Raw genomic sequence first — 16,225 nt, 5'->3', positions numbered from 1 at the left:
CCCTTCCCCAAAATTCTAATTAGGTTCGAATTTTACCTTTCACTCTTTAGCCACGAACCTTTGCTTTAAACTTAAAACCTTAGGAAAGGGTTAAGGGTGCCTAACACCTTCCTTTGACCTGATTATAATAACTTACCCATAATTCTCTATAACTTCGTAGGGTTTCCTATTCACCCTGGTAGAATAGAAGGCGACTCTAAAAAGCTAATTTTTTAGGGCAAGTTGCTACAGTTATCGCTAAGGCTTTAGGCATGATTGCTGGTGTGCTGGGAGGAAATGCCGATGGAGTTGGGATCAGTGCTGACAGGTAATTGGGGAGTTTTCAGAGGAACAATCCTCCATTGTTCAAGAGCACTCACGATCCAGAAGGTGCTCAGAAGTGACTGAAGGAAATTGAAAGAATCTTCAGAGTCATTGATTGTGCTGATAAACTGAAAGTGAGGTATGGTACTCCATTTTCATTTGTTAAGGAGTGCTAAATTAAATACTTCGATGTTTTTTACCCCTAATTCCCCTTTGTGAAAGGTAAAATTACATTCTTCCAACTAACTCAAAGAATCTTCCTTTTCTCTTCCACCCCACCCCCTAACAAAAATTTGCGTTGGATCCTATTAAACTCTTTCACCTCCTTCTTTGGCATTTTGTAAAAAGACATAGTGAATATGGTCAAAGAAGAAATAATAGACTTCAATAGAGTAATCCTACCTCCCAAAATGAGGAAGTGATTTTTACAACCCCCAGTCGATTCTTCATTTTCACCAATAGAGGATTCCAAGTCGTATCCTTCCTAGGATCAAAACCAATGGGAATACCAAGGAAATAAAATTTTCTTTCCTCCACTTTACAAGAACTGGTGCGGCTTCTAAAAACGGACCCCTTGAATTAATACCCATCAATTTACTTTTATGACAATTAATTCCAAGGCCCGACACAATTTCAAATGCCTGAATCACCGCCTTAATCGCCCAAACATGCTTCCACGTCCCTTCTCGCACAAGTAGAGTATCATATGCAAATTGAATATTTTCCACCCAACAAGAACCTTTTATGGCTAAATCCCCAACTTCAATGGATTTCGTCACTAACCCCAAAAGACCTTCCGCCAATAAAACATAAAGAAAAGGTGAGAAGGGGTCACTTTGTCTCAACCCTCGGAACACTTCGAATTCTTTGGTAGAACTACCATTAACAAGAACCGACATCTTACTATTGAAAACCAATAACTCAATCCATCCCATCCATCTTCCCCCAAAACCCATCCTTTTCATCATATATCGCCAATAACTTCAACTAACTTTAGCATAAGGCTTCTCAAAATCCAATTTAAAAAGCAAACAATCTCTTTCTTCTTTTCTATCATAATCCACCACTTCATTCGCCACTATAAGGAAGAAGATTAACACAATTTGGTTCGCTACTTCTTGGTGTATATGGATTATGTGAAATGCAATACTCTTTGATAATGTTTCATATAGTTTTGATAAGGTGTATTTCAATATTTTGTATTTTTCTTGGAGTTGGTTAGCTAGTTCTAATCCGCTTTCGCTTCCTAGTATCTACGATTGGTATAAAGTACCAATGGATTGTTTCAATCATGTGTAGCTTCTCTGTATTGTAAGGGTTTCACCCCTAGTGCGAGTTCTTATATTCAATTGCCTATTAAAAAAACAGTACTTTGTTATCATCAAAACTCAAGGAGTATCAATAGATTTTGTTCTTACGACAATTTATTTGATTAAATTCTTTGATAAATTATGTGCGAGATTTAGGGTGTTACAGGGTAGGAGAAGGGTTATATATGATAGGCGATATTGGGTTCAGACAACATGGAATGAACATTTGTGAAACAATAAATATGATTCTCCAGCTTTAGATATTTGACTGGAATAGAACAACATACATTATTTTTTATTTAAATTTTCTAAGATGGATAAATTGTAAAACTAAAATAATTATTAATTTTTTATTTTAACAAATTTTAGTTTTGGAATTGTTATGATAGATCTTCAATTTATTATTTAATTTATAAATTAATGATAGATACAACTCATTTTACATTCTAAAATGAATTTTTCATTTAAACTAAATAATTATTTTTTTATATATTAAAAGAATATCCATAAAATTTGAGATGATTAACATTGTATTTAAAAGAATATTATATTTAAAAATCATTAAAAAATAACAAAAGTATAGGCCGGTTCCTTTTAACTTTAAAAAAGTGAACTTTTTTATTTTAAAATTATTTTATAAAATAATTTTATAAAAATTTTAAAATTATTTTGAAATTTATTTTTTATAAATTGAGAGATTAATTTTGACGATTAAAACATGTTCAAAATCTTACTTTAGTTATAAAAATATTTATCTCAAAATAACTTTTAATGAAAGCCTATTTAAAAAGTGTTTACAAATTTAAAAAATTTTAATATCCAAAATAATAATAAAAAATATTGAAATATTTTAAAAAATTATTTAAAATATGTTTTTAACAAATATTTGTAATTTTTAAAGAAGAAAAATATACAACACCATACAAATTAAATAATTTTTAAAAATTTGAAACGAAAAAAATCTTATATAATTATTTAAAAAAAAAAGCTGAAACAAATTAGAGCTATATATGATATTAAGTCATTATTTTCCTTAAAAAAACAAATTATTATGACCCTAATTTTAAAAGTGCAACAAACTAATCCTATAAAATCCGCCTTCTATGTAGATTAAATATTAGACATTCAATCAAAAGTTTTAATAAGGAGTGTTACTAAAAGACTAAATAATAAAATAATATTTGAAATTATTGTAACAAACTATTCCTATAAAATTAGTGTACCAAACTATTCCTATAAAACGAGTGTAACAAATTTTTTTGTAGACTTACTAAAATACTAAATAATAAATACGTTTAATATTTTTTATTCAATTTTATAAACCAATTTTTTTTTTGAAATTTATTTTAAATTAACAGTGAGGTAACAACGACAAACACAGTGTGAAAAAAATGGTTACATAATTTAAAAGTCAAGTCAATAAATTATTTATAATCTTAGTTTCAAATCTCTCTAACAAACTTTTCCTTAAAAAAATAATAGCCTTTATCTAACTAATCTACCTATTTAATGGAGAATCACAAAATTATAATTCATTCTTTAGACTCATTTTCATATAAAAAGTCACAAGAAAAAGCCTAATTCAGATAGTTACTACTCGTATACAGTAAAATGAATCCATCCAAAGCAACGTTGTCACCAATATCAAAACCAAAGAAAAACCATGATTACAAAATTAAGGGTGAAAATATAAGTTACACAAGTAACAACATGATACTCTTAAAAATGGCAATGAAGAACTCAATGAAGAAAAAAGGAGGGTTGGAGGCTAAGCTTGCAAATAAAATGTTTATACAATCCAAACGTGTATCGAAAACTCAATGTTATCTTCGTCGTCAAACCTTTCAAACCAAGCCGTCTAGATTATCCATCATGTCTACCGTACAAGAAGAAGACTCGTCCGTCTCACCGATGCCATCTAAGATACACAAAGGTGAAAATATAAGATACACAAGTAACGACATTATACTCTTTAATACGGCAATGAAGAATTTTTTCAAGAACAAAAGAGTGTTGGAGGCTAAACTTGCAAATAAGAGGGCTATGGAGTCCAAACGGGTATGGACAACTCAATGTTATCTTCGTCGTCAAAACTTTCAAACAATGTCGTCTAGATTATCCATCAATGCCATCTAAGATACACAAGAGTGAAAATATAAGATACATAAGTAACGAAATTATACTCTTGAATACGGCAATGAAGAATTTAATGAAGAACAAAAGAGTATTGGAGGCTAAGCTTGCAAATAGGAGGGCTATAGAGTCCAAAAGGGTATCGACAACACAATCTTATATTCGCCGTCAAAACTTTCAAACCAAGACGTCTAGATTATCTATCATGCCAACCATCCAAGAAGAAGAAGAAGAATTGCCCATCTCACCATTGCCGTCTAAGCTATGTTAAGTAGACTTAGGAAAGTTTTGATACTATCGGTACCGTCCTAACACCCTAAATTCCCTAAGTATGTGTGTCCGATTTGAATAACCATTATGCCGAGACCTCGAGTTCTAAGTTTTGAAGTAGCCTCTTAAGTAGTTTATACTAGCAGTCGGCACCATCTTAAGCACATCTACGTTTGGCGGCCGATGAATATAAGTGAATGATCCTGAAAAATAACGAATGAATGTTCGATTAAATTGAAAAAAAAAAAGGAATACACCTTCTAAGTTAGGTGACCCTCACCCGGTCATTTAGCCCAACGGTTGTTGATTCTAAAAAAAAAAGTAACGCCCATTGTTAGTTGGTCTATTGGTCTCTGGTATTGGACTCGGTAGGGCGGATTACGGTCCGATCCCCCACAATTGCGATGGGTTATAAAAAGGGGTGTGCCACTTTTGTAACTAGAACCCTGTGCTAATGAAAAGGATCATAGTCGCTAACCGGTTTCCTTACTATGAATGTGTACGGATAACGGGCTTAATGTGATTGCGCTAGAATGAAAAAGAGGTGAAAAAGAACAAAGAGTGTAGGTCGAGTTATAATGGCATAATTCGGATTGGTTTTGCATAGGAGGGAGTTTTTGTCTGTGAAATGCGGATATGTGTCACTACGGTATCCTTGTTATCAATATCTATTACCTATCTATTTAGCACTAGCCTGGCAGCCTCGGGAGAGTATGGTTTGTTGTTTTTTTTCTAGTATGGAATCCTATGTAATGTGCATAATGAGATGAAATAAATTTGTAGAGTTTTATTGGTTAGCCACTTTATTTTTTTATTTAATTTTTTATTAAGCTTGCAAATGCAACCAACAACTTTCATTCATCGAATAAGCTTGGACATTGTTATGAAAGAGTGGACAAACCATATAATAAAATGTATTTTTTTAATGAAATTTGAAGAACACGCAAAAAAAGAGTGGACAAACCATATAATAAAATGCTTCAAAATTAAAATTGCACCAAATATCTTAGAGTATAACAATATGACAGCCACTGTTTGCTTCTAATCCATCATAAAATTATAAATCTAAAAACTTACAACCACCTAAATATGCATGTGCATGAGATCCCTACAAAGCAATAAAGTGCAATATGATTTAAAACCAAATCCAATTAGATAGTAGTAGTCACCAAATCCAGTCAAATAAGAAAACAAAGAACTCACAACACAACACATGACAAAAAACACATCCAATATAAAATCAGCTTCTAATCTTTCTCTCTTTGATCTTCGTTAGTGGAAGGACTTGGAGAATTCCTTTGTTCGGGGGAACTAGAAGCATTTGTCACCTATAAAAAATAAAACAAAAAATTTACAAATTCAATTAAGTTATTGTTTTGATAATATTCTAAAATATGAACTCAAAGAGTAAAATAAAATATACCTGTCTTGCAGCTCGTAAAATGTCATTCACATCTTCTCCCGCAAATCTATATATAACTGAACAAAAGTGTTGACACTGTAAAAACAACCATGCAAAAAAAACTTAAACTTAAAAAATGGTTGAAATACCACCTCTTGTACCATTTTCACAATAAACTAGTGATGAAGTAACTAATGTTGAAATATCATATATAACTGAACAAAAATGTTGACACTGTAATTGCAAACAAGCCAATACTACTAGCAACAAGATTCATGATAAGGTCCATAAAGCTAAACAAAAAAAATGATATAGTCACCATGTTAGGGGACTAAAGAGCTAATGAAAAAATTTATAATTCAAATAGTAATAAGTTGTGGACTCAAATGCAATGACCATACTAAAAAAATGATATAGTCAGATGTGCCAGCTTATAAAGTTAGAATCAAAGTGACACACAAAAACTCTAAATAACAAATTCTCCAAAATCAGAAGGTAACAAAGCAGCAAACCAAAAGACATATATGAATGAAAGAAAATCTTACAATCAATCTTGCTGCTTTTCTCAATTGAGGATGATTGTAAGAAATTAGGATGGCAGGCCAAGTGCTATGAGTTATACTCATAGTCTTAAAAGGATTAAATCCATCAGAAGCCACCCCTAATCGAACATTACGCGGATCTAACGAAAATGTTGGATATCGGGAGTTAAATTCCTTCCAAGCAAGTGATTCAGCCGGATGCCTAAGAGAACCATCATTCAATCTACTCTCATGGTGCCATCTCATTGATTCAGATATTTTAGATGACAAGAATAACCTCTACAACCTTTGTTTCAAAGGAAACCAACGAAGGATTTTTGCGGGTAAGTTCTTCCGCTTTTCAGAAGTCTCTTTTCCATTAGCTTGTACACCATCATTCTACCAAATCTAATGCAAAACTAAGAGCTATACAAACAAGATGAACCTTAAGTGTATTTTGTGAAAAAAACTACAATCGGAGATCAGATCTGCAACTTAGAAACCCAGAAGATGAAAACGAAAATCTATGTAATAAATTGAACTAACCGAACCGAACCACAGTAAATCCTGCTTTTTCCGCAACACTCAAAACCAGTATACATAATTTTTTACAAAACTTATATTTTTAGCAACTACTAGTATAAGAAAGATTTTCACATTTTAAAAATTTGTTTATATAGAGTGGAAATTAAATCAGATCGATCTTCAAACAAAGTGACAGGTAAAGAATTTTAAGTGTTAGTTTTGTACCTGAAGCTTCAGACCTTGACGTCGATTACAAAGCAAAATCCCTTGTTTTAAATACCTAATTGTCAAACAAAAAATGAGTTAGAGTAAATGAAACTGAAACATAACAAAGAAAGAATGATAACAAGAGTAATTAGGGCAAGACTCATCACAAACCACTAAGAAAAACAATTGTTGCAGATGTGAGGATGGCAACACGTGAAGCAGGAGAACGATATGGAAAATCAAAACAGCGGCGAGAACATGAGAGAAAACGAGTTTTGATCATCTATTTTGATTTTGTATTTTTTTGGGATAGAAAAGCTTTTGTTGGGAGGGAAATGAAACGTGGAAATATGGGTCAAGGAGAGAAATGAAAAGGCATTAGCGCATATATTTTGGCGGAAGAGGAAAAAAAAAAGGTTTTCACTATTGTGTTAAAAATAAAGGTACATAGTTAATTTAAAATATAAGTTAATATCCATTTTCTTTTAAAAATTTATTAAATATATTTATTTTATTTAAAAATTAAATATACTAAAAGTGAAGATGAATTTTCCTACCATGGAACCTATACCCACGAAACCTTATAAGTTATTTTCTAACATATGATACATATACCTACAGTAACAAAATTTTGTTAGTATATGTTATTTATACCCATAGATCTATCAGCCATCACTAATGGTGTCCGTTTGTATATGGAAAATTTCTTGTAGTGACGTTTGACACTGATGGAACAATATTTACCTCAAACACAAGATGTCCGAAAATCTATCCCGACCAGCAAAACAACTGAGCACCCAACACAACCTACATCATCATAGTAATTCTCAAATAGTGAATATTCAGTAGGATAACATTCATACCTGTTATATATGCAAAATTCTCGTCTTACAAACCAAAGACATCAGAATATCCATATTATAACAAACCCTTACTTTGACCAAATTAGGTAAAGCATTCAAGCTTTCCATGGGATCGATTGATTTCTGGAAGGTACGTGATTTTGCATTCAAATCTTCTAGAATAGGGCAGCCATGTAGAAACTTTGCAAAATATTTAGGAGATGTGAAATCAACGTTATTCAAATGAAGAGTTCGAAGACAAGGAAAATTCACTCGATCATAATCCCACATTTTTATGTTTTCTAATCTAAGAACCTGAAGTGTCTTACAACTGAGAATGCAAGGAGGTAATTTGATACATCGCCGTTTACCAGACAAGTCAAAGTTAAGATTCTTGACTCCTCGTTGCACCACAAATTTAAAAATTCTATTCAATTCTCTTTGGATCGTGGCCTAATTTCAAGTTAAACGATTGGATCGTGGCCTTTTTGGCTCGCAAAGAGAACATGATTGAATAAACAAACTTGCGAAATATCTGAAAGTCATTCAAAGCCTTGTCATCGAAGTTGAGAATAAGGACAGAGAGCCATACCGGTCTCCATCTCTCCGAGAGAATCATTGTGGTTGCAACAGATTTGGTTGGAAGGAAGGAGAGAATGTGGCAGAGAATTGACTCCGGCAGGTCGCTAATTCTATCCTCCGTCGGAATTGAACGGCCAGAAGACATGATTAGTAATTTTGAATGGGGCAAGCAAAGAAGTATAGAGGATTATCAGCATTGCGGCAATATATAGAGATTTCTGTTATAATTAGGGTTTGGGCTTTTTCTATAACCGGAATGGTGGCGTCGAAATTGATCGAGAGCGGAACGAATTCACTTTGCTTTTTCAGTAACTGGAACTGATTTTGTTAAAAGAAAAGAACGAGGGAAGTCGTTGCTGTTTGAAATAAAAATATATATATACCAAAAACCAATTGTATTAGAGAAAAAAAAGGAAATGCACGGTGTAAAAGAGTTTAAAACACATTTTTATTTTAAAATACTAATATGACATGGGAAATCTGAATATCATTTAACACTCACAGTGTACCATATTTAAATTCATTATATTACTAAATTACACTTTTATTTTTAATTTTTTTATGACATGGCATATTAATAGTTTTTTTTACACTAGCAATGAAGATTAACTTTATTATAATTTTTTATTTATATAAATTATTTATAATTTATTTTTCCAATCTTATTTACAACTTATTTCTTATTGAAATTTTTTCTTACAAAGAGCAAAGAAAATAAAAGATTCAAAAGATAAATGTGTTGCGAAGCATAAGATGCAGAACACGTAAATCACCTCTTTTCATTGAAGATACAATTGTTCACGCGAATGACATGCTAACCCATCTAAATTAATCTAAAGGCTAATCTTATGCCACGCTTCACATGCATTTAGTTATAAACCATTTCTCATATTTAAAGAAAAAGTGTGTCACTTCACAAGTATTCAAATCCTCTCTCATTCGAACATAATTTTTCACTATCATAATGACTTGAGCGGTGAAAGACTAACTTTGCAGGTCAACTATACTCCATTGCGTCAAAGGCTCACAGCAACCACAACAAGCTATGCATTTTACTTTTTCGATCCATTTAGCTCTACCATAGAACATTGACTCCGTATGTGGGAATCAACTTCTAATTGCTACAATTTTCCACTATCAAATCTCTCTTGATTCATTAGAATATCCTTTGTTAGAAATCAATATCTCCTTCAGTCAATCGGAGTACAAATTTCCATTCCTTTTTGCTTCTATCCGAATTCAAACTCTTCTCCTTCAGATCCTTCATTAGATCAGTCGACAATGGCGACATTGAAAGCTACTCATTCTATCGTCCAACAGCAAGCCTCCGTTGTCCCTGAGGTTGCCATAAATCCTCCACTCCCTCTATGAAAAGATTGATCATGCTCAAGTGCTCAAGGTTGAAGGAATCTCAAATTGTCAAAAGATAATATGGTATGAGATAAGGGATTAATCTAACGTACAGTATGAATTTTATTATATATATGCTTTAGATGCTCATAAACTATCACTAGTGCAAAAAGAATAATATAATTTTAAAATTTATACCTGATATACTAAAAACAGGTGTAAATAAGAAATACGGTGGCAATTTTAAAAACAAGTTTAAATTAAAAATATTATTATAATCAAATCTCTATTACTCGAATTAAACTAAAAACGGGTGCAAATTTATATAGACTAAAAAAAATATTTAATATGTGTGACATATTAACATAGTTACAAATAATTTAGGGAAACTCTCATTACACTTTTTGAGGTTCTTAGGTACCATGTGTGCTTCCAAAAATGCATGTCTGCTTCGGTATATGTATATTAGAAAACACTTTTTTTTACATTTGCGTGAAAATGTTCCGTAGATACATATACCGAACACTTCCGTATGTAAATCTACGAAATAAACCAGATACAAAAAACCATAAGATCTGTTAGCAACAGTGAACAAATATAAACAATGGGAAAGAGAAAGAACCTTTTGGTTAGGGTTTTAATAGAATAAATCAAAAGTGTGTGAGTAAGGGTTACATCAGAGTATAAATATCAAAAGTAGAGAAAGACCTAACTACCCTTATAAAGATACAATAAAATATAATAAATAATAATGATAACTAACAAAATCAACATTGCAGCGATAAAAATAACATTCATAGATTAAAATCGGCATTACATTGATGATTTCAACAGAAAATTAAATATTACATTTCAATAGCTCGGTGGATGTTCTCAGAAAATCGGCATTACATTGATTCGTTCTTTGCACTGTCGCTACGAACTCGAGCGGGATTTTCTCTTTGAAACCGTAATACATTCGCCACATGGCTAAAACATCTTTTTGGTTATTGAGCTCAAAGTTGTTGTAAATGTCGTTCCCTCCGTTTTCAGATGAAGGTGAACGATACTCGAGTTTCACAACCTTTCATTTGTCACTCTAAGGTAGGAGGTAGTGGATTTCGTTAATGATATTGTCGAGCGAGGTGTAATCGCGGAGTTTGAACATCTTCCCGGGTGTTCTTCGGTCGGAGTAGGAGACACTTTCGACATACCAACGGATGTTGTAATCATATTGAGATATTTTTTTGTTTTTGTGAAATACAACATTAGAAACCCCAAATTTATAGAAAACCTAGGTGAATATGGACCACTCATTTTTTGTCACAGAATTTTCCATAGGTATATTCATGGAAAGAAGCTAGACATTTTGTTTTCCTAGGCGTATCTACGGAAAAAACCCATACTTTACAAATTTTAAACCTTCCATAGATACATCTACGGAACTTTCCCTGTTAGTTTTTTTAGCAGAACAGAATAATATAGCAGGGCAAAATAATAGAAACACATATACACATACTACACCTTTCATTAGAATTTATAAATGACAAAAAAATGATTATATTGCAATGTTAAAGAGTGCATATATTAAACTTTCAAACTACAAAACACATCAAAAGATGTAACCGACACACATATAATGCCCACCTAAAATTATCCTCTTTTTCATACTCCAAAAAAGAAAAACTAACGGCGTAAGTCTTCTCGGTAGATGTAACACCAACCATCTCAAATAATGAAAGTCGATACTTGTTGGTGTCGTAGGTAGAATCGAGAATGAGCACTGTCAAGAACATATTGAATAACTTTATCGAATGCGCATGAATCCAACAAATATCTCGGACCGTAACTCCATCCAACAATTTTAACAGTTGTTGCATCTGTTGCACCCCAAAATTTTCCCTCTTGTCAGTACTACAAGTTACGAGGGACATTTATTTCATCACTCAAAAATCAAGAGAAAATAATAAAGAAGTTCCTTTGTTTCAAGAAAGTTCGGTGCGAAAGTGTGTTTATGCGGAAAATGCAAAATTCATAACCTTTGACTGGAAGGTCAAATGAGCTTGGTTTTAGCGCGGCCAAGACCGTTTTGGCATTCTCTACATTTTCGTAATCGGGCCAGAAGCCAATTCATCAATAAACTTTGGTCTAAAAAGTCAACTAAACTTTGACTGGCCATAACTTTCACATGCAGTATCAAATATTTCCCAAATAAAACCTATTTTGAAGGAAATTGAATTCTCTACAACTTTCTATCATACATTATAAGGCCATAAATGCACCATTGGAGAGATATGAGCCAAAACATTACAGGTCCTTCTAGGAGATCGCAAAAAGTTGTTTTTTTTTTCAGGAGCAATATCATCAGGATAAAGTCCTCAAACACAAAAACGGTTCCAAAGTGGCTTGTAGAGGACATCTTGGGCTTTCCAAAAAGTACTAGATCATCTCCATATGATTAATATTGAAAGAGTTATGACTTGCATAAGTTGGTCGATTTGGAGAAAATGCACTTAAGGCGAAATGGAGAAGTTTGATATTTTGTACCAATGGGCCTAAGATTTGAGGTTCAAACGTGCCATGGGCTTTATCATGACTTTTAAAACCAACTATTTTATTTTTATGGAATTTAATTATTTATTTGAATTTTAATTCATTTAAATGTTAATAAATCATATAAAATATGAATAATTTGTTTTAAATCCAAGATTTGATTTTTACAATCAGTTTCAATTACCCAAATATCCTAATTTTAATCAAAATTTCATGGTAATTGATATTGGAAAGAGATGGTTAGGATTGAACCAAATTTGGAAAGGTTTACTATCAAATTTCAATATAAACATGGACACTATATCTGTATCAAGGGAGGATGAAAAATCAGAGCCAAAGCACTAGGGTTTCAAAGGAAATATTTCCAAAAAAGGTGTAATTTTCGTATTCCTGTTTCAAGAGGTTTTCAAGGCTTACCATTCATTCAATCATCTTCCTGAGGTAGTTTAGAGTGAGTAACTTGACTGATACACGACACCCATATTGTTTACATACTCATACCGCATTGTTCATGTTTTCATATGTTTTTGGATTTTTCGTTTTGCATATATCTTGGTGTTATAGTGTAATTTGACGATTTTTATGAGTTTATGGTATGATTTAGAGAACGTCCATGCCCTTAAGTCAAAGCTTTCACGTGAGAATTCCAAGTTACCATGGTTAGGGCAAAAACAATGAAAGCTTGCGTTTTTTATGCTACAAGAGGTTTTGATCCAAAACGATTACGCCATGGTGTTCGCAAGGCTTGGTTTGATAGATTTGGGCAATCTTGGTTTGCGTTTGGTTCATCTTTTGTAGGTTTCAAAGTCGTATGCATGGGGGGGAAGAACCTGCAGAAAAATCCGCAGGTAAATCCGAAGCAAATTTTGCGGCTAAATCCGCAGCGTTCAAGGAGGAAGAAGGTGAACAGTGCAAAGCTTCCTCTCAGCCACACGTGGAGCGTCTATATTTGCTGGTCAAAAGTCTTGATCCTCTCTCCAATTCTGATTGCTAGTCGGCGCCACATAAGCCCAGTTTGACTCGGTTTGAACCAATAATTTACCTTTTATATTTTTGTTAATATTATTCTGAAGTGGTATTTTTAACACGGAAAAAACGCAGCACATGTGGTAACGCACGTGTTTGGGTGACTAAAGGGTCCAGGGATCGATCCCTGGCCCTTGTTTGTTTTTTTCTTGAATTAACATTCTGCAGATCCTACGCAACAAGCCTACGCGCGCTCACCATACGTCCTCACATCCAGACGATAGGATCATATCACAATCAGATCTAAAGGCCAGAAGCACGCTTCCCTACCATGCATGATCTTCAAAGCGCACCAGACAGGATCACTCCCAGGTTTATCTTTTTATTTTTATATTATTTATATAATTACTTAATTAACTTAATATATTTTTAATATATATAAAATTTGATTTTCAAAATTAATTAATACTAAAATTAAGATTTTATTTATTATTCGTTTCGATCGAATTAATCGATCGCGATGGTTAATAATCAATTATTTAATTAATTAAATAATATATCTAAATAGGGTTATTTACTAAAGGGTTTTAACCGATTCAATTGGTTACGATGATTAGTAATCCCTCCTTAATTCGTTATTCGTTTTAATCAAACTTATTGATTACGATGGTTAACGATGAATAAATTACTTCAAAGAATTTATTTAAAACACATTTATTTGCTAATGGTGATAATCGAATTAATCGGTTAGAATAATTAGCAATTCTTTATTTTATTTGTTAGTTATGGTGATCAAATCTATTGATCATCGCGATTAATAGAAAATATTATAATTAGGGTTGTACGCCATATTAAAACACAATTTCTCTTACAAAATTACAAACTACAAATTTCAAAACTGCGATAAGGTAATTCAAAATACCTTGCAAACTATGAATTTCAAAACTGCGATAAGGTAATTCAAAATACCTTCATACCTTCATATTAAATCTAAGGCGTACAACTCTGACCCGAACTACGTAGACTCTGGTTCGTAGGCACTTGGATAACCAAGGCAAGTCCCCTTCCCCAAAATTCTAATTAGGTTCGAATTTTACCTTTCACTCTTTAGCCACGAACCTTTGCTTTAAACTTAAAACCTTAGGAAAGGGTTAAGGGTGCCTAACACCTTCCTTTGACCTGATTATAATAACTTACCCATAATTCTCTATAACTTCGTAGGGTTTCCTATTCACCCTGGTAGAATAGAAGGCGACTCTAAAAAGCTAATTTTTTAGGGCAAGTTGCTACAGTTATCGCTAAGGCTTTAGGCATGATTGCTGGTGTGCTGGGAGGAAATGCTGATGGAGTTGGGATCAGTGCTGACAGGTAATTGGGGAGTTTTCAGAGGAACAATCCTCCATTGTTCAAGGGCACTCACGATCCAGAAGGTGCTCAGAAGTGACTGAAGGAAATTGAAAGAATCTTCAGAGTCATTGATTGTGCTGATAAACTGAAAGTGAGGTATGGTACTCCATTTTCATTTGTTAAGGAGTGCTAAATTAAATACTTCGATGTTTTTTACCCCTAATTCCCCTTTGTGAAAGGTAAAATTACATTCTTCCAACTAACCCAAAGAATCTTCCTTTTCTCTTCCACCCCACCCCCTAACAAAAATTTGCGTTGGATCCTATTAAACTCTTTCACCTCCTTCTTTGGCATTTTGTAAAAAGACATAGTGAATATGGTCAAAGAAGAAATAATAGACTTCAATAGAGTAATCCTACCTCCCAAAATGAGGAAGTGATTTTTACAACCCCCAGTCGATTCTTCATTTTCACCAATAGAGGATTCCAAGTCGTATCCTTCCTAGGATCAAAACCAATGGGAATACCAAGGAAATAAAATTTTCTTTCCTCCACTTTACAAGAACTGGTGCGGCTTCTAAAAACGGACCCCTTGAATTAATACCCATCAATTTACTTTTATGACAATTAATTCCAAGGCCCGACACAATTTCAAATGCCTGAATCACCGCCTTAATTGCCCAAACATGCTTCCACGTCCCTTCTCGCACAAGTAGAGTATCATATGCAAATTGAATATTTTCCACCCAACAAGAACCTTTTATGGCTAAATCCCCAACTTCAATGGATTTCGTCACTAACCCCAAAAGACCTTCCGCCACTAAAACATAAAGAAAAGGTGAGAAGGGGTCACTTTGTCTCAACCCTCGGAACACTTCGAATTCTTTGGTAGAACTACCATTAACAAGAACCGACATCTTACTATTGAAAACCAATAACTCAATCCATCCCATCCATCTTCCCCCAAAACCCATCCTTTTCATCATATACCGCCAATAACTTCAACTAACTTTAGCATAAGGCTTCTCAAAATCCAATTTAAAAAGCAAACAATCTCTTTCTTCTTTTCTATCATAATCCACCACTTCATTCGCCACTATAAGGAAGAAGATTAACACAATTTGGTTCGCTACTTCTTGGTGTATATGGATTATGTGAAATGCAATACTCTTTGATAATGTTTCATATAGTTTTGATAAGGTGTATTTCAATATTTTGTATTTTTCTTGGAGTTGGTTAGCTAGTTCTAATCCGCTTTCGCTTCCTAGTATCTACGATTGGTATAAAGTACCAATGGATTGTTTCAATCATGTGTAGCTTCTCTGTATTGTAAGGGTTTCACCCCTAGTGCGAGTTCTTATATTCAATTGCCTATTAAAAAAACAGTACTTTGTTATCATCAAAACTCAAGGAGTATCAATAGATTTTGTTCTTACGACAATTTATTTGATTAAATTCTTTGATAAATTATGTGCGAGATTTAGGGTGTTACAGGGTAGGAGAAGGGTTATATATGATAGGCGATATTGGGTTCAGACAACTTGGAATGAACATTTGTGAAACAATAAATATGATTCTCCAGCTTTAGATATTTGACTGGAATAGAACAACATACATTATTTTTTATTTAAATTTTCTAAGATGGATAAATTGTAAAACTAAAATAATTATTAATTTTTTATTTTAACAAATTTTAGTTTTGGAATTGTTATGATAGATCTTCAATTTATTATTTAATTTATAAATTATTGATAGATACAACTCATTTTACATTCTAAAATGAATTTTTCATTTAAACTAAATAATTATTTTTTTATATATTAAAAGAATATCCATAAAATTTGAGATGATTAACATTGTATTTAAAAGAATATTATATTTAAAAATCATTAAAAAAAATAACAAAAGTATAGGCCGGTTCCTTTTAACTTTAAAA

The 16,225-nt window shown here is 32.7% G+C and overlaps 2 protein-coding genes and 1 pseudogene across 2 annotated transcripts; all 3 read right to left on the bottom strand.

Annotated features, from left to right (window-relative positions):
- Nucleotides 1-755: 755 nt before the first annotated feature.
- LOC131630193 (uncharacterized) lies at nucleotides 756-1,259 on the bottom strand. The gene has a single exon (XM_058900981.1). The coding sequence runs from the start codon at nucleotides 1,257-1,259 to the stop codon at nucleotides 756-758; it is 504 nt and encodes a 167-aa protein (XP_058756964.1).
- A 6,278-nt stretch (nucleotides 1,260-7,537) lies between these two features.
- On the bottom strand, nucleotides 7,538-8,243 carry LOC131630192 (F-box/FBD/LRR-repeat protein At5g56420-like; annotated as a pseudogene).
- Nucleotides 8,244-14,759: 6,516 nt separating this feature from the next.
- LOC131630191 (uncharacterized) lies at nucleotides 14,760-15,263 on the bottom strand. The gene has a single exon (XM_058900980.1). It carries the CDS (start codon nucleotides 15,261-15,263, stop codon nucleotides 14,760-14,762), a length of 504 nt encoding a protein of 167 aa, XP_058756963.1.
- Nucleotides 15,264-16,225: the final 962 nt, after the last annotated feature.

This window comes from Vicia villosa, unplaced genomic scaffold, assembly GCF_029867415.1.
Source record: "Vicia villosa cultivar HV-30 ecotype Madison, WI unplaced genomic scaffold, Vvil1.0 ctg.000655F_1_1, whole genome shotgun sequence".
Taxonomy (NCBI): Eukaryota; Viridiplantae; Streptophyta; class Magnoliopsida; order Fabales; family Fabaceae; genus Vicia; species Vicia villosa.
Note: the sequence above shows the minus strand (reverse complement) of the source record. Positions and strands in the feature narration are given on the sequence as shown.